The 23,102-nt window shown below is 40.9% G+C and overlaps 1 protein-coding gene across 1 annotated transcript in view; it reads right to left on the bottom strand.

Annotated features, from left to right (window-relative positions):
* The window catches only part of ZNF180 (zinc finger protein 180), a 59,311-nt gene that overhangs the window by 20,503 nt on the left and 15,706 nt on the right, over window positions 1-23,102 (bottom strand). Inside the window, 3 exon segments of the mRNA XM_024768169.1 lie at window positions 8,940-10,806; window positions 11,948-12,074; window positions 16,783-16,857. Coding sequence (XP_024623937.1) covers window positions 8,940-10,806; window positions 11,948-12,074; window positions 16,783-16,857 — 2,069 coding nt within the window.

Genomic DNA, 23,102 nt, shown 5'->3' with positions numbered 1-23,102 from the left:
GGGGACGGGGGAAGGGGCGGGGCTTCACACCTTCTCACGCATCTCGTTCAGCTCTGGCTGCCAGACTCTGCCCAACACAAACTTCCTCTCCTAATTTGATTTAAAGTTAAAAGTTTGGCACAATTTAAGGCAAGAACTTAGAACTTTTGTGAGCCAGATATATTATAAGTTAATTCCATTTAAATACTTAAAACCGTTCTAGCGCTATGGTCCTCAGGTTGTGGTCCCGGACCAGCAGAATCACTGCAAACCCCCAAAATCCACCCCAGACCTACTGAATCAGAAATTCTAGGGTTGGGACCCAGAAATCTGTGTTATAAGAAGCACTTCCTCTGATTCTGATGCATGGCAAAGTTTAAGAACCACCTACGTAAAAGAAAAGTTGTGTTTGTTGTTTTTTTTTAAGTTGAGATATATGTTGTATAAATTAAGATTTTGTTCTTATCATCTGGGGAAATCGAAGCTAGGTAGGTGGTGGATTGATTGCATTCGGGTGATTAGGTTAGGAATTCGATGGTTCTAGATCATTAGATCATCTAATTATTTAAATTATACTAAATCGTTTAAATTATACGTGTGTAAATTGGGGGGCAGTAGGAAACCAATTATAGTCTAATTTGTCCCAGATGTTTGGTAGATGGAGTACTGTTTTCCACAAGAGGAAGTAAGCCCATATTTCAGTCAGGTTCTAGCACATCTGGCTGAGTGATGTGAGGCCCTCCAATCTTGAAAAATGGAAGCAAATGTTAAAAGCAAGGGGATTGGGCTTCCCTGGTGGCGCAGTGGTTGGGAGTCCGCCTGCCGATGCAGGGGGCGCCAGTTCGTGCCCCGGTCCGGGAGGATCCCGCGTGCCGCGGAGCGGCTGGGCCCGTGAGCCATGGCCGCTGGGCCTGCGCGTCCGGAGCCTGTGCTCCGCAGCGGGAGGGGCCGCGGCAGTGAGAGGCCCGCATACCGCAAAAAAAAAAAAAAAAAAGCAAGGGGAAAAAGAAAACCATACAAGAAGAAAAAAAAAAGAAAAAAAAGAAAACCATACAAGAAAAAGAACTATCGACCAGAATTCTACCTAGATATTTGGTTCCTAAGCCTCCCTCGGCCATATGTTTAGTGTTGCTTTAGAGTTGGTATTTGTATCCCCCCCCTTTATGGTTTGCCTCCTGGATAAATAATCTACACTTTGCCTGCCCCACCTCCACTCCCATTTCATGAAATGGGCCATATTCATTTACATTTTTTTTCTTGTTTTCTTCCTAAGTTTTACCAAAGAGCGAACGAGAGTCTCATGGAAGGTGAGTTACCATTAATCCCAATCACTTTCTCCCCCTTATCTGCTCCCTTCAATGATAAACATGACCAAATACACCTGGGGCTGGGCTCCCTTATTTTTTGTTTATGTAATAGATCTTTATTGGAGTGTAATTGCTTCACAAGACCGTGTTAGTTTCTGTTGCACAACAAAGGGAATCAGCCATATGCGTACACGTCCCCATATCCCCTCCCTCTTGAGTCTCCCTCCCATCCTCCCTATCCCACCCCTCTACGTCATCGCTGGACTCCTCTATTAGTGGCATATTTATGTGTCCTTATAGAGCCCGTGGCCTATCCACCAGAAGCAAGTAATGAAGAGATCAACCTCCAGTGTCAGTCATTGAGGGACCTAAGCTGGAATTTTAGATGCCCTTTCATTGTGAGATTAAAATGTGTAGTTTCCAGATCTTCGTCCTAGTGAAGGTGCCCTTTTCTGTATGGACCTCCATATAAGCCTATTTTTCATATGTTATAGAATTAATGATGACCAACACTTTCCTGCAGGGCAACTGGAACTGACCAATATAATGCACCTTTATTTGAAGGCTATTAGAAGTTGAGTGTGTGCTTGTTGTGGACTGAATTCTTGTGTCCCCTCACCAGATTCATATGTTGAAATCCTAACCCCTAATGTGATATTAGGGGGTGAGGGCCTTTGGGAGGCGGTTAGGTCATGAGGGTACCTCACAAATGGGATTAGTGCCCTTATAAAAGAGGCCTCAGAGACCTCGGAGTCCTTGTGAGGACAGAACAAGAAGGTGTGCAGCTAACGAGTGGGAAGTGAGTCCTCAGACGCTGATACAGCCAGTTTAAAGTATTTTTGTGAGAGCAGTCTGAACAGAATAAGAATGCCTTTCTTCAGCACGCTTGATACTGCATCTCACGAAGGCCCCATGGCTCTGTATTGACCTACCTCGGTCCAGCTGTCTATGACTAATGGTTTCTCAATGCTCAAAGTGTTCCTGCTTGGCTGGCAGGAATTCCACACAGGTTAGTGGCCCCTGTGGCATATGCAACACCACCCAAATGTCTCTTGAAGTGTTTTTTAACCTATTATTCACAAGATAGTACAAGCCCATTTCTATCTTTCTGCCTTAACATAAGCTACTCACCAAAGAGCCCTAGTTTCAAATTGCTGCTGCATCACTGATGGATCCCTAGGATGACGTGCAACCCAAGAGGCTGCTCAGCTTTTAAGGGTGTGAACTAATGCTGCTGTTTTCAACTTAACTCTTGTTTTAAACTAGTCTCCATCTTTTACTTAAACATTTTTTTTCTCATTCAGTGTCTTCTGACCAATTTGAATGTTTCATAAACACAACCCCCCACAAACAATTTTATAGTTTCATTTAAAGCTAGAAACTTCAGTTTTCCTTGCATAAAAAAATGCAACTGGACCTTATCCAGCAGTAACAGAGAACAATACTCCAAACACAGTAGTCATCCCATCTTCCCATGTGAACATAGGAACCATGGTTGGATACTCATACAAGGTAGAGGCTACACCACCCGGGGATAGGTGTAGCCTGTGGTGACTGGTCATCCAGTTTTCTGGGGACACATCTTGGAACTGGCTGTATTGTATACAGGTCTAGATGATCAATACTATCAGCTATATCTAATTAAAGCACCAGATTACAAAAAGAGACTCCAACTCCCTCTACCCAGTGCAACATAAATACTAAAGCAGAGAGTTTCAGTGATGGAGCCCCATATAATTAGTAGAGAATAGTAATACCAGAGACTACAGATAAACAGTTTTGAGATTTCATCAGAAAACCCTCTTCTGGCTTTTCCACAGGTTTCGTTCTTTTATAACCTAATCCCCACTACTAAAATTTCAGCACATTCCACTTATGATCACAGCTACGTATTACTTCTTAAAAATAAATTATCAATTAAAGTTAATGGCATGTCCATGAAGTTTTTTCAAGAGTACAGGAACATCAGGAACTTACACCTATAGAAAGTTCCAGCACGCCACAAAATATCTGGCAGGGGTAGTGTGGTCCTAGTCCCTTCAGAAAGCGAGGAAAGGTGGAGAAACATGTGGACAAACCAAATATAGAACAAGAAGAAGAGCTTCCGGTCAGAAGAATCACCAACCTGCTGGATCTGTTGTGCAGTGAACCACAGGCATAGGTATCAACAATCCAGATCTAAGCAAACACTGTCAGAGAGTAACTAGTAGAGCCTGGGCAGAAAAGAGGAACAACATTCCAAAGGAATATGTGTTTCAAGAACTTGATCCAACAGTTAAATGCCAGGAGTCCTCCCTGAAGAAGAGAGGAGGTGATCATGAAGACTGTCATGACCTCAATAGAACACAGAAGATGTTAAAGAGTCCAGAAAGGTGCTAAAACTACTACGGAAAGGTTTATCAATCCTATTTATCAACCTATTTCCACTGAAATGCCATCCTCAGTGGATTACAAATCAGTACCACATCGGCCATAAGATAGAAGGTCCAACTTTACTGTTCTAACATGAAGATCCACTTGGCAAATGCCAAAAGTGATATTTTAAAATTTAACAATACTATTTTTACTGCAAAGCATAATAAAACAGATATTTAGTTAGACCCCCAAACAAATCCAAATGAGGATTAAATTATCCTAAGCAGTAAAAACTACCCATGTCACCAACCTGTTTGTGGTTTTACAAAAGCAGCTTTAGAAAGCTTTTGCATATCTACTCACAATCGAAGTTACTGAATATCTGCTTGGTGATTTGACCTGGTTTATAATCCCCCCATCCTTTTTAAATGCCCAGCAGCTGAACCATCTTTTTACACGAGGAGTTTTTCACTAGAAATGGAATGGACACCACTCAGAGATCCCAGACTTGGAAGTGGAAGCAAAGATGTGAAGCCCTGGGTGAGGAAGAGAGTACACATGTTTTTGGTTATAAAAGAGGTATGATAGGTTAAGTAGGAGGCTGCATATACATATTAAAGTAAGTGAAAATGTAGAGAGTGAAGAAAACGTTGACATATGGGCTAGGCAAGGGCCTGCTATGCTGGAAATCTTTTGTCTTTTCCTTTGCTGTTGCTTAGCAAATGAGTAACAATTCTATGAATGACAAACTGCCCAAAGAATTAGTATGAGTGGAAGGTAGAGCCCATCTACAACTATGGACTCTCCAGGAAACACTAGGCACTGGTGGCCCTGGCATCTTAACCTTGCACACAACTCAGGTGCAGGCACAGCCTATGATCCACGAGAACCAGGCACTTGCCCAGACTTCGAATCAGAAGATATAGTTAGTTCTTTACTATATCTCAAGGAGCTTTGGGAACACTAAGGAACTCTCATGGCTCTGCAGCACGATTAAAGCCCTGAACATTGTCTTTCTTGCCAGTTCTTGAAGCCACCTAGTATCTTCTGAATCAGCTGGTTAGAACTGGCTCATGTGCTTTCCAATTAAGAACCCAGGCTGCTATAATTTGTAAAGAGCAATATGCAATTTACTGATGTGACTCATCAAGTCTTCTAAAGGGAAACTGAGTCCACGAGCAACCTCTTTCAGCAAACGGGAAGAATACTGATTTTTCAAGATAAAGTTCTAAAGGGGTAGGTAAGATTAACTGGTCTTCTCAAGTACGTTAAATGAGACACACGAAATAAAGGGTATTGATTAAGTACAAAATCCAAAAGAAATTTAGAAATATAAAAGGCATATCTGAAAACAGCATCAAAAAGTCTGGATTCCCTCCCCACTCCAAGCTGAAATCTCTTTGGACGAAAAAAAACACAAAAACAGGGGCTTCCCAGGTGGCGCAGCGGTGGAGAATCCACCTGCCAATGCAGGAGACACAGGTTCAAGCCCTGGTCTGGGAAGATCCCACATGCCGCGAAGCAACTAAGCCCCCGTGCCACACTACTGAGCCTGCGCTCTAGAGCCTGTGAGCCACAGCTATTGGAACCCACATGCCACAACTACTGAAGCCGACGCGCCTAGAGCCCACGCTCCACAAGAGAAGCCACCGCAATGAGAAGCCCGCACACTGCAACGAACGGTAGCTCCAGGGGCTTCCCTGGTGGTGCAGTGGTTGAGAGTCCGCCTGCCGATGCAGGGGACACGGGTTCGTGCCCCGGTCCGGGAAGATCCCACATGCCGTGGAGCGGCTGGGCCTGTGAGCCATGGCCACTGAGCCTGCGCGTACAGAGCCTGTGCTCCTCAACGGGAGAGGCCACAACAGTGAGAGGCTCGTGTACCGCAAAAAAAAAAGAGTAGCTCCAGCTCGCCGCAATTAGAGAAAGTCCACGTGCAGCAACGAAAACCCAACACAGCCAAAAATAAATAAATAAATAAATTTATAAAAACAATAAAAACAAACAAACAAAAACATTAAAAGCACGTTTATCTTTGTCAGGCCTAGGAGTAAGCTGAAACATCAAACCACAAAATAAGGTGGACAAAGTACAAAAGTACTGAAGACTAAGCAGGAGTGTGGGAGGAAACATGATGACTACAGTTAACGCTGCTGAATGGTACATTTTAAAGCTGCTAAGAGAGCAAATCCTAAGAGTTCTCTCCACAGGAAAAAAAAAACCCACTTTTTTTTCTTTTTCTTCTTTTAGTATCTATACGAGATGATGGATGTTAACTCATTGTGGTAATCATTTCACAATATATATATATATTTTTGGCTGCGCTTGTGGGATCTTAATCCCTGACCAGGGATTGAACCCACGGCCCCGGCAGTGACAGTGTGGAGTCCTAACCACTGGACGGCCAGGGAAGTCCCCATTTCACAATATTTGTAAGTCAAGTCATTATGCTGTACATGTTAAACTTATGTCAATTATATCTCGATAAAACTATAAAAACGTTTTAAAAAATTAGTTCTAGGAGAGAGAGTATTCCTTAACATCCATGTATTTTAAAACGCTTTGGTCACCTTTCACTTATTTCTAATTTTACTGGAATATGGTGAAAGAAATTTGGCCTGTCAAATCTCTATACATTTTGCTATGGCAAAGTACAATTTTACTTTGTGAATTTTACACAAAAATTTTTATGCAGGGGACATATGTGGTTATATATGTGTCATACATATGTCATTAAAATCAAGTTACTGATTCCCCCTTTTAAACCTAAATTTTAGGTTCAGAGGTTTAATTATGTATTTTTAGCACACTGTCACTTTAACTTCTCTTCATTATTGGTCGACCATTTTTTAAGAGAATACCTTTCCTACAGAGGGAAATTACTGAGCAAATAATGAAATTAACATTTTTGTTTATTTAGTGGATCTACCTTACTTCAAAACACTTGGCAACCATAATTCACCACCTAGGAACTGATGTAATACTTATGACTTAGTGCACACAGATGACTCATATTCAACCTGGCCAATAAACACACAGTCACACACATACTCACTTCAAAGTTCTTTGCAGTTTTATCAATTTCATTTTCAATGAAATATTTTTAACACTAAAAAGATTACTTTGAGATAAACCCCTCCCAAAACTTGAAATCTTCACAGGCTTCCTTCTTAGCCCAGTTGGCTTTAATCTCATTTGTACAATCCTGTCTCCTGTCTCCTGTCTTCAAAGTAAGATTCAACATGCCCAGTGAAAATCATCCACTTGTACCTAGCACTGGTATTGGTTTTATCTATAATTTGGGGGAAAAGAAGCCTAACCATGTCCCACTACCAAATTAGCATTTTCACAATTTTATGTCCTCCCCCAAAGGCAGTGCACGGAGAACCCCTTCTCTTCCTCTATCTGTGCATTCATGGACTGACTGAAGATTCTCCTGGGGTGGGCAGCCAGTTTTCCAGCCGTCAACAACTGTTCCCCCAGAACTTCAGTCACTGTGAGGTGTGCTGCACTCTCTGGCTTAACCCTCATAAAGATGAATCCACTTAGGGTCATATCTTGGGGACAGCATTTACTAAGGGTAACCCCTATCAGATATCACTTTAGTTGTTTTTTTTTTTTTCTTTCTCCAGGGAATTTACCTCTATTCTCTGGTCTCTCAGTTCAACTCTCAGCCTATTTTTCAATAACTCTCTGGGATCAGAGGTTTCAGGTCCATGACAATCCACAGAATTAGAATTCATGATAAGGGGCAAAGGCCAGAAAGACTTGTGAACCAAATCTAAAAAACCAATGAGAAGGGCTTCCCTGGTGGCTCAGTGGTTGAGAGTCCGCCTGCGATGCAGGGGACTCGGGTTCGTGCCCCGGTCCGGGAGGATCCCACATGCCACGGAGCGGCTGGGCCCGTGAGCCATGGCCACTGAGCCTGTGCGTCCAGGGCAAAAAAAAAAAAAAAAAAAAAAAAACCAATGAGAAGCTACAAATATTACCTCACTAAAAGCATTCTTGTGTGCTTAATTTAGATGGCAAGCACTTAGCCAGGGCAGTACCTTCCCACTCAGAGGATTCTCACATTAGGGAACATATCCCAGAGGAAAAAAAGACAATACTACATGAGGGGAGAAAAAAAAAAAAAAAAAACCTTAAAAATAAAGCTCCTTTATACTGCTTTTGATATATGGGTTAAAAAAAGCCCATATGCCCTCCATACTGCCCATGCATTCTCAGCCCCTCTGGTTTAAATTTCCAGTTCCACATTCACAGGGAAATATTTTATTCTCAATGAGGAACATTCCTGGGAATCTAAGTCCTAAGGAGTAACCTGTTCATGCTAATCCAAATGGAACTCTCAGAACCCTGAGGGATCTTTGCTATCTGACTGTCAGGTCTTTCCTAAATGGTCAAAGAGATGGAAATGTTTGTACTTTTTTGACTATTACTCATATCATTTGTTAGTATTATAAAAAAGCATACACACAAAAAAAAACAAGGCATAAACCTAAAATTAAAACAGATACACCTAGAATCCCTTTAGACCCTGATCCAAACAGAAATATCTTATCATGATGGTTCTAGAAATGAATGTTCTATACTCTTGCCCTGCATTTTTCAGTTCATATCATAGCCATTTCCCTAATTTTTACAAAATCTTCACATATAAGAGAAAGTGCTGTATGAAACTGATTACTAAGTAGCTGCTAGGGAAATCATGTTGGAAAATGATACACTGAAATGCCGTTTTCCAGTCTAAGTTCTAATAACTACTGCAATTTTCCAACCTTCTCAACAACAAGCCCACTGGTATCAGCATTCTCATTTATTCTTTATTGGAAAAGAGGTCCACCTCACTGGCAATCACTCCACAGCATATTGCCCATTTAATGGTAATTCTCTCAAAGTCAGGTCGAAGTGCTTTCTGCAAGGAAAAGCGCCAGTAGTTATTACTTTTGTGGGAATGTGTTATAAGGGCCAAGTTTGATTTTTTAACATGGAACTGTTAAGTAAAATATGTGATAGTTTTTCTCTGTTTCTTCCCCAGAACAAATTTCCAGATACACAATAACAGAGAGCTAACTGAAAGCTTTTTCCAGACACATCGTTTCCATAGTAGTTCTTTCCAATACATGTAATCCTGGAGGAATGGAAGGAGGGAAGGAGGAAATGAGGGGCTGAAGGGAGGGAGGAAGGGAAGGAGGGAGGGAGGGAGAGAAGGAGGGAAGGAGGGAGGGATATACTCTGGCTGAAAGATTTCCAAACTAGTTACATTCATAGGGTTTCTCTTCAATATGAGTTGCCTGATGCCTAATAAGTTTAGAACTATTAATGAAAGCTTTCCCACACTGATTACATGTAAAGGGTTTCTCTCCAGTATGAGTTCTTTGATGTACAATAAGTCGAGCACTCAAGCTGAATGTTTTTCCACATTGGTTACATTCATAGGGTTTCTCTCCAGTATGAGTTCTCTGATGTTGAGTAAGGCATGAACTCTGCCTGAAGGATTTCCCACACTGACCGCACTCATAGGGCTTTTCTCCAGTATGAGTTCTCTGATGTACAACAAGAACATAACTCTGGCTGAAGGACTTCCCACACTGATTACATTCATAGGGTTTTTCTCCAGTATGAGTTCTCTGATGCATAACAAGGTGAGAACTGCGGTTGAAAGATTTCCCACACTCATTACATTCGTAGGGTTTCTCTCCAGTATGAGTTCTTTGGTGTGCAACCAGTTGAGAACTCCAGCTGAAGGACTTTCCACACTGATTACATTCAAAGGGTTTTTCTCCTGTGTGACTCCTCTGATGCGCAACAAGTTTGTAACTTTGACTAAAGGACTTTCCACATTGATTGCATTCATAGGGCTTTTCTCCAGTATGAATTCTTTGATGGGCAATAAGCTTATAGCTCTGGATAAATGATTTCCCACATTGATTACATTCGTAGGGCTTCTCTCCAGTATGAGTTCTTTGATGTGCAATAAGTTTGTAGCTCTGCCTGAATGACTTTCCACACTGACTGCATTCATAAGGCTTCTCTCCAGTGTGAGTTCTCTGATGCACGACAAGGACATAGCTCTGGCTAAAGGATTTCCCACACTGATTGCACCTATAAGGTTTCTCTCCAGTATGAGTTCTCTGATGGGAAACGAGGTGAGAGCTGCGGCTGAATGATTTCCCACACTCGTTACATTCATAAGGTTTCTCCCCTGTGTGAGTTCTCTGATGTGCAACAAGATGAGAGCTCCAGCTGAAGGATTTCCCACACTGATTGCACCTATAAGGTTTCTCTCCAGTATGAGTTCTCTGATGGGAAACGAGGTGAGAGCTGCGGCTGAATGATTTCCCACACTCGTTACATTCATAAGGTTTCTCCCCTGTGTGAGTTCTCTGATGTGCAACAAGATGAGAGCTCCAGCTGAAGGATTTCCCACACTGATTACATTCAAAGGGTTTCTCTTCAGAATGATTTCTCATGTTTTGAGCAAGGGATGAACTCTGGGAGGTTTTATTACATTTATACTGACTCTCTTCAACAGGGATTCTCTGTTGTTCATTATGGGATATGCTGTGGTTCAAAACTTGCCCATGTTCCTTAAAATCAAAGGATTTTCCTTGTGCATGTATTTTCTCATGTAGATTTAGGGGTTTATCATGGCTAAAGTGTTGAATACTGTCACTAAATCCATAGGATTTATCTTCTGTTTGAGCTTTTGTAAACTGAATAAAATGAATGCTCTGGGGGAGGTTTCCACATTCTTTATTTTCACAGAGTTTCTCACTATCATTAATCATCTGATGAGTGTTTACCATAGAATTATAATGCAATTTTTTAACATGTGAAGCATGTTTATGAAAATGGTTTCTTATGGGTATCATCTGTGGTGAAAGAAGACTGTTATTTGGACCACGCTTCTCCTCAAGGTCATCACTTTTGCAGGCTCTCTCATGACTAATAGCTGTTCTGTGAGTGAATGTCACTTCCTTCAAAAGTCTCTCTTGTTTTTCCCGTTGCTTCTCCAAAAGCTCCTTACAATCCTGAACTTCTTCACATGACGATAACCAAGGATCATCTCTTGTCAACCTTTCTATCTTCACTCTGTGGGATGGTTCATCACCAAAAATGTTCTGCTTTGATGTTGATTCTCTTCTTCCAAGTGCAGTTGCCGACTCTGGAAGGAAGCAAAATAAAACACCCTAGCCAAAAAAATGTTAGAGCTGGAATAGGGGAATAAAAGCTGACAAGAAAGTATGCAATTATATGTGGATTTGCTTTCAGCTATGGACCTATAACATGAATTGAGAAAGCAAAAGGATGGGATGAAGCAGTAAGTAGAGAACTACCATAGTCCAATAGTGTGACAAGGCATTAATATGAAACTATTTCAATCTTAGTGTTGCTGAATAAAAAGACTTTAGATGTCAAATATCTCCATATTCCAAAATAAGATCCCCTATGCAGAATCTACAGAATTGCAAAACAATTCTGCAATCCTTAGCAAAAAAAGAGGGTCCTTTCTACCTTCTTTAGTGCTAGATATATGTTCACTGAAATAGAAATTAGTGTCTACATTTCTAGAAATTTCTGGAGGCATGAAACTTGCTAGCACAGTCTGTGTTAGTAAAACAAGGTCAAACTACTTCGTGAACCAGGAAAAAATAATGGGGGCACTGTTATCCCAGGTTCCCTAAATGCCTTAGGGGCTAATATGGCCCCATGAATTCCTTTAGTTCCAAGTGAGAGAGGATGAAGATTAGCTCATAAACAGAAGCCTTGGTGGCTATTAGGCCAGGCAATATAAAGCACACTTGGAAAAAGTGGTGATGTATAAGTCCACCAGGAGTGGGAGATGGAGAAATATGCAGCATGCCCTATGGGGATTTTTCAAACAAATCTTCTATACCTGTAATGACTCCCAAATGTCTGTTTCTCACCTGGATATGCATGTTGAGAAACTCTTTTTATACTTATCCCCTTGTTCCAACTAGGAGACTGCATCTGGTTTGAAAAGCCGATAGGGAAAGATACAGGACTTTGGGTATTTGGGCTGGGGACAAAAGAAAATCACTGCAGAATTTGGTCCCAGTCCTTGGCCTTTAGGAGCCAAGAAGACTGCATAAGCTCAAACCCAAGAATCTGTACCTTTGCTACCCTACAAATTAAAACTAAATCTTCACTGGGGAATAAAAAGCACAAATGCAATCTATGTGTGGCCAAAATCATTCTGGCCTCTGAATTCCCTAGCTCTTGATCAATGGAAATGAGAAATCATTTCAATACACAGACTTCATTAAAGGGGACTGTACTCTTACCCCAAGAGACTAGGTGCCTGTGGTTCTCCAGGATCACATCTCTGTCCAGGGTCCTCCGGGCAGGGTTCAAAGTGCCTTCTTCCTCCTGAGTGAAGTCCACAGTCACTCTATGGAAGTTCACTCCTTCCTAAAACAGGACACACATTCCTGCTCAGTTGGGTATCATTTCCTTCCAATGTTCACAGAGGAAAAGTTTGACAGGTGGAAGAAACAAAACCTGATGGCCTGGAAATTGTCCTGAGATGATCAACGTTCAAAGGATTCTAGTCAAGGGATACAGGTACCTTCTAGGTGAGCCCCTTTGGGTTTTGGATGCTGGACCTATTTATATAACCCCAAAGAAGAACACCAGCTAAGAGGTGACGTAAATTGTTTTCTCTCTTGTTGACCTTAAAGAAAATGCTTATTCTGATTTTTGCATTGGTGAATATAGAATTCCTACTTAGGAATTCCCTCCAAATTCCCGAGAAACTAACAGAACAGGGTCAGCAAACTTTTTCTCTCAAAGGTCGGAGAGCAAATATTTTAGGCTTGGCAAGCCATACAGTCTCTATCTATTACAACTACTCAGCTCTGCTGCTATAGCAAGAAAGCAGCCACAGAAAATACACGAACAAATGGATGTGGCTGTATTACAATAAAACTTTATTTTCAAAAAACAGGTGACGGGCCAGATTTGGCACACATGCTTTACTGATGCCTGAGACAGAAAATGAAATGTGGGCCTTAATGAAAGGCAGTATGTACAGGTTTAGAGCACTGGATATGGAAAAGAGGCGTGGGTTTTCTTATCTATTAAGAGCCTATGTCTGAATTTTTTTTTAAAATATATCTAATCTGATCATCTATTAATGGTGAGTTTATTCCATTTCTATTCATTAGGCTTAATGATACCCAATTCATTGTGCTGTTGAGTGAATGAATTGTAATGATATATGAAAAGCCATTACCAGAGTTTACTAAAAAAAAACAAAGGCTGGGAATTATTATCAGGATGATTAGGTTTGAGGAGCCTCAAAAAATAAGTGACAGCCAATGAAACCTTTATCCTGAATTCTTAAGTCTTCAGAAAACATTTCTATTTTGTCCACACTATGAGCTGCATCATAGGGCCTGTCATTACTGCCATGTAAAAGGGGTCTCTTGGACTGCCTCCTCTAAGCAGGAAAGAACCTCCTTCTAAGATTTTTGGGCAGGAATTTTGTTCCAAGAAAGTGCTGGAGGTGATCCGTCCTTACCCAAAGGCAGCAAAAACCACAGAAGTCAAATGCCACTAGCCAAGGCTTTTTAAATAGATGGGGTGTTCTTAAGCTGTGGTTCATGCATAGGACACGAAGTCCCTGAATCCCAAGAAACTCCATGCAAAATGCTGCTGTACCTTTTTCTAAGTTGTGGCCCATAAATTTCACTAAAATCTCAAAGGTTTTCACAGTTACCCCAAAATGGGATTCAGAAATATCATTTGTTATTTCTCATTATTCGTTTTGTGCCATTTCTTCAGGACTGAAGATCTTACAAGGATGAACTGAGTCAAAGAAAATAATCAGAACTACAATGCTGTTTATAGGTAATAACAATTAGGTAAATATTTTTAAGCAGCAGTTTAAAGAAACAGAAAGTTCAGCCAGAAGAACCTACAAATATATGTGTTATTCTTTCAGGTCATGTTTTTTTTAAGATCTTAATAAAAACATTGATCTAATACTTAAAAAAAAAGAAAAGAAAAGAAAAATCACTTGCAAACTGCCCCGTGTTGAACATGGATCTATACGTACTGTTTTTCAACCTCCAATACATGTTTCCTTTTAATAAACACTCCCCTTCACTGTTTAATGTATGTCCCTTTAATATCAAACTTCTTCAAATGTTAAATAAATAATACTAGACTAGATTAGCACCCCCCACTGCACCCCAGGCTATATGTTCTCAAAGCTCCAGGAATTTCTATCTTAAGACTCACCACGCTTTCTTATCATTTGCATAATGGTCATCTTTGTCACTAGGCTGTAATCCATGAGGGCATGTACTAAGCCCCAGAGCTTAGTACAGTGTTGGTGTATAGTATAGACTAATTATATATTTGGTAAATTATTTCAGTAAGTGAATCAACAGTATATCAGTAGACTCTGTAATATATCAAAATAATCCTGGTTCAAATTCTGACGGAAATCCTTTCCTCTCACCTGAATCGCACAAGGCCCATCACATACCCATTTGAAAAGGTCCTTCAGCGTGTGGATACTGGCTGTTTCTGAACTTCTATCCCTCTTATTCTATTCTTCCTCTCACCTGTCCCCTACACCCAAGCCCTCAAAATTTCTTCCCAAACCCTTCAACTGTGCCCTTGGGAACTCTTCTTCTATAATAATGAAATCCGGAATTTCCCTGGTGACGCAGTGGTTAAGAATCCGCCTGCCAATGCAGGGGACATGGGTTTGAGCCCTGGTCCCGGAAGATCCCACATGCTGTGGAGCAACTAAGCCCGTGCGCCACAACTACTGAGCCCGCTCTCTAGAGCCCACGAGCCACAACTACTGACTCCATGCACCACAACTACTGAAGCCCACACGCTCTAGGGCCCACGTGCTGCAACTACTGAAGCCCATGCACCTAGAGCCCATGCTCCACAACAATAGAAGCCACCTCAATGAGAAGCCCACACACGGCAACTACAGAAAGCCCGCATGCAGCAACAAAGACCCAGCACAGCAAAAAAAAAAAAAAAAAAAAAAAAAAAAAGAAAGAAATCCTACACCTTCACCAAATATTCTCTCTACATCCCTGTGTTAACAGAAACCTACACTTCCCCCCTGAGGACTCCCTCCTCTGAAGTCCTCACAGGCTCAGGGTGGTCGTGCTCTCCCATTCCAGGGGTCTCAGCATCAGAGGGGGAGGAGGGTGTGTGTGCTCCCAGTTACCCTGAAATTCATGCCATTTACCTCACTTCTTGGAGCTTTGTTGTACCAACTTCTTGACCACCACCCATGCCCCCAACCACTGAAGATTTATAATACCCAGGATTTATCCGCTAATTCAAGAACGTGTACTGTCTCGTCTTGCGCAGTCTATAGCATCCACATGTAGAGTCCTCTGGTAATAATATAAAAATAACTGACTTTCGTGAAGCACTTACTATGTGGTATCAGGCAGTGTGCTCAGCATGTTGCGTAAATTATCGCTCACTTAATTCTCACAAGGCCCCTTGTGAGAAAATACCATGAGCAGCAACATTTTTCAGATGAAGAGCTAGAAGGTCGGAGAAATTAACACGTAGGCCTAAGGTTAGTGACTGGGATGCAACCTCAAGTTTCCCTAACATCACAGACTATGTTCTCAGTCATCAACTCATACGGCCAGCCCAACTCCCAGCCCCTCATTCTTAGTGTGAGACCCCAGATCTTGAAATCACCATAAAGTACTCCACCTCTCAAGTCACACACCCAGAATAGCTCACTCTTTCATTACGACATCAGAATTCTCCACTTTACTTGCTTAATCGCTCCCTTTACTCCTCTCATTCTCTGCTGGTTTGGGGCCTTTACTAAAATATCTACTATCACTATCCTCCAGTCTGTAGTCTTTTCCTTTCTGTTTAGCATCCTCTTTTATCTTTCCCATCTTCATTATTCAGGTGAGAGCCTGTGGATCACTCACCTTAATCTTTCTATTTGATATATTCAAAAGTTCTCTTTCGAATATTACCGTGACCTATGGGGCTTCCACTGAATATACCTGGCTACAAAAACTAAACAAATCTGAATGTCAAATCTGCTCTCCATGGAAAGTAGGTTACGGAATGCCACAGGGAAAGAAAACCCACAAAAGCAGCTGAATAGAGTATTATTAACAGTCACTATCGGGAATCCCTCTGCGCTCTCACTGCCGAGGCCCCGGGTTCAGTCCCTGGTTGGGGAACTAAGATCCCACAAGCTGTGTGGCACGGCCAATAAACAGATAAATAAATAAATTTTAAAAACAGTCACTATCTCAGAATGAGCTTTTCGCACTGACCAGCAACCCTATTATACCTCCTGGAGCAGCCTGTCTCTCATAATCCAAATCACTATTTTAAGCCTTCTCTACTCTAGTCAAACATCTCTCCATTCCAAGTCCCACCCACATGCTCAAAAGATAATTTCACCTGACTGTTCACAGAGAAAATCACAAGCCTTCAGATAATTCCCTCAACCTCATTTTTCTTACATGAGCCCTTCTTCCTCTAATAGAGTTAATGCATTCACATATGCTCTGAATTAATTCCCCTGGCACTAATCAAGGACTCTGCTTTATCGCTTTTGTCTTCTTTTTTAAATTACTATTTTTAATTTTTATACAATTTTGAAACGTTACTTTCCATTTACAGTTATTACAACATATTGGCTCTATTCCCCGCGTTGTAGAATACATCCTTGAGCCTATCTTACTCCCAATACTTTGTACCTCTCACTCCTCCACCCCTCTACTGCACCCCCATACACTGGTAACCACTAGTTTATTCTCTGTATCTGTGAGTTCTGCTTTACAGTTTTATCTCCTCTCTCTCCTGACCGTTAACTTCTTTTCCTTCACTTACTCTTTCCTGCAACCATTTAAACCAAGCCAAATCCTTTCAAACCTTTAGGGGATAAAAGACAACAACCCTCAACCTCAGATTTCCTTGCAGTTATCACTCTCTTCAATCTTTTATAGATAACCAACTTTTTGTAAAAAGTTGCCCACTCTTATCTCTATTTCCCCATTTTCTACTCACTTCCCAGCTCACTTCAATGTGGCTTCTGCCACCCACCAGCCATGCACATTTCTCGAGGTGAAGACAGAGGCCCTGTCCAACTCACCTGGGATGCAACGGCCAGTGACCCGGCATCGTCTCTCTCGACCTTGACGATAATCTCCTGAGGAAGGAGACAGTCCTGAGAAGGCAAAGCAGATGAGAAAAAGGAAAATAATCAGGGAGCTAAGCCATGGCTCAAAACTCCCACTGTGAGCTGGCTAGGATTTGACAGGCCATCTGTTTTAACACATCCCACCTACCAAACTTCTGCTCCTTCCCACTGGTAAGCTCAAGCTGAGCATGTGGAGAGAGAGAGGGGACATCTGGAAGAGCAAGAGGCATCAGAAACAGCATGATGTCTTTGTGCATCTTCCAGCCCAGCCCAGCTACCAGCTGAACGGAGCTGAGTGACCCCAGACACGATGCAGAAGAAAAGAACTGTCCAGCTTAAATCCCTGCCTGAATTCCTGGATCATGGAATTGTAAGGAAATAACACGTAATACAGCAAGACCAAAGAATGATAAAAACAAAGATCAACAAATTAACTTCATAAAATGTTTGGCAAAAAGTGCCACCGATAAAGGCACCACCAATAAGAATCTATGTTGTTAAGATTTCCTCTGAATCAGAAAGAAAGAAAAATAGACAAAGGAAAATACACAGGCAACTCAACTATGAAGAAATAAAATGGCCAGTGAATATACAAAAAGATGCTCATCTCTTTCAATCAGATAAAATCACATCTCTATTTCTATGACACCTCTATACCTTAGAGACCATTAAATTCACAGCAATAATTACAATTCAACAATTCTAGCCTTCCCACTTTCTATATTGGTACCTTCCTTCTCTGCGTCCCATTATCCTATTTATATTTACTTATCTGCTCAAACCCCTGTATGTAACCAATATCCCAACCACATGGACTGCTTCTTCGGCCTGTTGCTAATGACTCCTGCCCTGGTGGCCCACGGGTCAAGAGCTTCATATACTCCTAGTGGAAATTTAAGTTGATACAACCTCCCTGGATTGGCAATATATTTCTTAAAATAACATTTTATTTTGAAATAGTTTAAGACTCACAAGAATTTACAAAAACAGAACAGAGAGAGTTCCTGTGTACCCTTCACCCAGTTTCTCCCAATGATACTATCACATGTAACCACAGTGCATTGTCAAAACCAGGAAACTGATATCGGTTCAACATTTTTAACTCAGGTACCGACTTTATCCAGATTTCATCCATTTTTACATATACTCTTTGCTTTTATTTTTGTTTTTTTAATGGAAATATTTTAAAAATGTAATATCCAGTAAGTCTTCTTGATAGTATTTCCTTAGGAAATAACAGAAAGCACACTTAGGGACTTCCCTGGCAGTCCAGTGGTTAGGACCCAGCGCTTTCACTGCCCTGGCACAGGTTCAATCCCGGGTCGGGGAACTAAGATCCTGCAAAACATGCAGAAGGAAGGAAGGAAGGAAGGAGGGAAGGAAGGAAGGAAAGAAAGAAAAGAAAGAAAGAAGGAAAGAAAGAACACTTAGATGTAGGTACAAGAAATCTCATTAAAGAGTTACATTATCATAGCAAAAATGGGAGGGGAGATTAAGTGTCCATCAGTAAGTGCCTGGTTAAATAAATTATGCTTCATCCAGATAACCGAATATTATTTAGCGGCCAAGAGAAGAAAAGATAGATTTGCATGGGTTGATGCATACAAAGGACAGAAAGATGTCTATAATATATTGTGGAGTGAAAAAATTAAGAACCGTATATAGACCATGAATAAATTTTTATAAAATATAAACATGCCCAGAAAAGTCCGGAAGGACAGTCTCAAAAGCATTAAAAGCAGTTATATTTTGGGAAAGCAGAATGGAGGTGCAGGTTCACAGTCTGTGTTTCAACATGGTATCCATTTTTTAATGACATTTCTTTTCCTTAATTCAATATTTACCAAACAGGAAAAAATGTTTCCCTCTTGAAAAAATCACTCTGAAACAAGATAATTCCTTTGTGGCTTCTTGAAGTTTTTACTACCGAGTACAATGACTCATCCTGTCAAATGACATTCTGTTCAAGGACAGGCATACTTTTTTTTTTTTTTTTTGGCCTCGCCACAGCTTGCAGGATCTTAGTTCCCCAACCAGGAACTGAACCCACACCCTCAGCAGTGAAGGTACAGTCCTAACCACTGGACGGCCAGGGAATTCCCCCCAGCATACCTCATCTTATTGCACTTTACTGCGCTTCACAGATACGCACTTTACAAATTGAAGATTGTGGCAACCCTACATCAACCAAGTCTATTGGTGCCATGTTCCCAATAGCATTTGCCCACTTCATGTCTATGTGTCACAGTTTGCTAATTCTCAAAATATTTAAAACTTCTGCATTATTATTATATTTGTCATGGTGATCTGTGATCAGGGATCTTTGATGTTACTACTGTAATTGTTTTGAGGTGTCACAATCTGTGTCCAAATAAGAGGGCAAATTTAACCCATAAATGTTGTGTATATTCTGACTTCTCCACTGACCAGCCCTTCCTCCGTCTCTCTCCCTCTCCTCAGGACTCCTTATTCCCTGAGACACAATATATTTAATTAGGCCAGTTAATAACCCTACAAGGGCCTCTAAGTGGTCAAGTGAAAAGAAGAGTCATGCATACATCTCTCACTTTAAATCAAAAGCTAGAAAGGATTAAGCTTAGTGAGGAAAGCAGGTCGAAAGCTGAGACGGGCTGAAAGCTAGGCCTCTTGCGCCAAACAGTCAGCCAAGGTGTGAATGCAAAGGAAAAGTTCTTGAAGGAAATGAAAAGTGCTACTCCAGTGAACACGCGAATGACAAGAAAGAGAAACAGTTTTATTGCTGATATGGAGAAAGTGTGAGTGAACTGGACAGAAGATCAAACCAACCACAACATTCCCTTAAGCCAAAGCCTCCTCCAGAGCAAGGCCCTAACTCTCTTGATTTCTGTGAAGGCTGAGAGAGGTGAGGAAGCTGCAGAAGAGAAGTCTGAAGCCAGCAGAGGTTGGTTCTTGAGGTTTAAGGAAAGAAGCCACCTCCGTAACCTAAAAGTGCAAAGCGAAGCAGCAAGTGCTGATGGAGAAGCTGCAGCAAGTTACCCAGAAGATCTAGCTAAGTAATTCATGAAGGAGGCTACACTAAACAACAGATTTTCAATGTACACAAAACAGCCTTAGGTTGGAAGAAGATGCCATCTAGGACTTTCATAGCTAGAGAGGAAAAGTCAATGCCTGGCTTCAGAGCTTCAAAGGACAGACTGACTCTCTGGTTATGGGCTAAGGCAGCTGGTGACTAAGTTAAAGCCAATGCTCATTTACCATTCTGAAAATCGTAGGGCCCTTAAGAATTATATTAAACCTACTCTACTTGTGCTCTATAAATGGAAGAACAAAGCTTGGATGACAGCACATCTGTTTACAACATAGTTTACCAAATAGTTTACGCCCGCTGTTGAGACCTATTGCTCAGAAGAAAAGATTCTTTTCAAAATGTTACTGCTGACTCTATGACAATAAAATGGACAATCTGGAAGAAATGGACAAATTCTTAGAAATGCACAACCTGCCAAGACTGAATCAGGAAGAAATAGAAAATATGAACAGACCAATCACAAGCACTGAAATTGAAACTGTGATTAAAAACCTTCCAACAAACAAAAGCCCAGGACCAGATGGCTTCACAGGTGAATTCTATCAAACGTTTAGAGAAGAGCTAACACCTATCCTTCTCAAACTCTTCCAAAATATAGCAGAGGGAGGAACACTCCCAAATTCCTTCTACGAAGCCACCATCACCTTGATACCAAAACCAGACAAGGATGTCACAAAGAAAGAAAACTACAGGCCAATATCACTGATGAACATAGATGCAAAAATCCTCAACAAAATACTAGCAAACAGAATCCAACAGCACATTAAAAGGATCATACACCATGATCAAGTGGGGTTTATTCCAGGAAGGCAAGGATTCTTCAATATACGCAAATCTATCAATGTGATAAACCATATTAACAAATTGAAGGAGAAAAACCATATGATCATCTCAATAGATGCAGAGAAAGCTTTCGACAAAATTCAACACCCATTTATGATAAAAACCCTCCAGAAAGTAGGCTACAAAAAAAAAAAAAAAAAAAAAAATTACTGCTCACCTGAGAGCTCTGATGGAGATGTACAATGAGATTAATGTTTTGATGCCTGCTAGCACAACATCCATTCTGCAGCCCATGAAGCAAGGAATCATTTCAACTGTCAAGTCTTATTATTCGAGAAATGCGTTTCATAAGGTTATAGCTGCCAATAGACAGTGATTCCTCTGGTGGATCTGGAGAAAGTCAATTGAAAACCTCCTGGGAAGGATTCACCATTCCAGATGCCATTAAGAACATTCGTGATTCATGGGAAGAGGTCAAAATACCAACATTAACAGGAGTTAATGTTAACAGGAGTTCCTGCTAATTAACAGGAGTTTGGATGAAGCTGATTCTAACCCTCATGGATGACTTTGAGGGGTTCAAGATTTCAGTGGAAGAAGTAACCACAGATGAAGTGAAAACAGCAAGAGAACTAGAATTAGAAGTGGAGCCGGAAGATGTGACTGCATTGCTGCAATCTCATGGAAAAACTTTAATGAATGAGGAGTTGTTTCTTGTGGATGAGGAGAGGAAGTGGTTTCCTGAGCTGGAATCTACTCCCAGTGAAGATGCTGAGAAGATTGCTGAAATGACAACAAAGGATTTAGAATATGACATAAACATAGTTGATAAAGCAGCAGCGGGGTTTGAGAGAATTGACTCCAATTTTGAAGGAAGTTCTACTGTGGCTAAATGCTACTAAACAGCACTCCATGCTATGGAAATACTGTTCGAGAAAGAAAGAGTCAATGGATGAGGCAAACTTCATCGTTGTCTTATTTTAAGAAATTGCCACAGCTCCCCAAACCTTCAGCGCCCACCACCTTGATCAGTCAGCAGCCACCAGCAGTGAGGCAGGACCCTCCAGCAGCTACAAGATATGACTCAGATGATGGTTAGCATTTTTTTTAGCAATAGGTATTTTTAAATTAAGGTATGTACATTTTTTAGACATAATGCTCTGGCACACTTAAGAGACAACAGTATAGCGTGAACGTAACTTTTATACGCACTGAGAAACCAAAAAATTCACATGACTCGCTTTATTTCGATATTCACTTTACTGCGGTGGTCTGGAACCGAACCCACAGTATCTCCAGCGTATGCCTGTGTACTTTGTTCCTTCTTAAATCTTCAAACACTGAGAAATAAGTACAGTTGACTCGTGAACAACATGGGTTTGAACTGCCCGGGTCCACTTATATGTGAATTTCTTTCAATAAGTACGAACAGTACTACCCAACCCTTGGTTGGTTGAATCCACGAATGTGTAACCACATCTGAGGATGTTGGTATACATGGAGACTCCTGGAACCAATCCCTCTCGGATATCGAGGGGTGATTTTACTGTTGATTCTTGATTATAACTCAGTTATCACTCAGTCTCAATCATAAACTAAAAGGAGATAAACTACTGTACTTTTCACAGGTGTGCCAATTTCCCTCCCTTATCAACCTAGATAAAATTTCACCATTGCATTGGGAAGGGTCATGAAAAGTAGCTAGCTTAAAGTCAGAAAAGGATTTCTCCAAGCCTAAAAACACCTCTCTATAATTCCTGGGCAGGTACTAAGGGTAACGCTGAGTATTTAATGAACTGGAGTTGTTGCAATGTAAAGGTGGCCCAATGTGAAAGCTTAACTGCTAATTACCTGCATTACTGTTGAGTACAAATGCCAGGATGGTTAAACTGCCTTAACATGGCTGCCTGGGCATTACAAAATAGCTCCAAAGGCCAAGGAACAAAAACATACAAATCTAACTCACAAGGCTAAAATAACAACAACAAAACTACAGATAGCCCCAAGGAGGCACAAGTTTTGACCCCAAACTGCTAACGGACTCAAATATCATGGAAACTCGGCTACTAAGAGAAATTGCATTCTTAATGTGTGACAACACCAAAGCTGCCTTTTCTTGCTACAAAAGTGGCACACGTTGCATTCTAACAACTTAAGGGCCAGAAGTTAACTCATCCTATAATCTAAAACTACCTGGGAAATGAGAAGTTTCTCAAGAAAGGAAAACCTAGAAACACTGGACTGTATTTTAAATTATTACATAATCTTTCACATTTTTTGTTTGTTTTTAACATTTAAGACCAGTTAAGAAACAAAGCCAAGAACTGAAAGACTTCATGTTTCTAATTCAGGAGGTGCTAGTAAAGACAAAACCCCAAAATGCTCCTTATCTGCCACAACTGCTAAAACAATTTTACTTGGG

The sequence above is a fragment of the Neophocaena asiaeorientalis genome, unplaced genomic scaffold (assembly GCF_003031525.2).
Source record: "Neophocaena asiaeorientalis asiaeorientalis breed wild unplaced genomic scaffold, Neophocaena_asiaeorientalis_V1.1 scaffold629, whole genome shotgun sequence".
In the NCBI taxonomy this organism is placed as follows: domain Eukaryota; kingdom Metazoa; phylum Chordata; class Mammalia; order Artiodactyla; family Phocoenidae; genus Neophocaena; species Neophocaena asiaeorientalis.
Note: the sequence above shows the minus strand (reverse complement) of the source record. Positions and strands in the feature narration are given on the sequence as shown.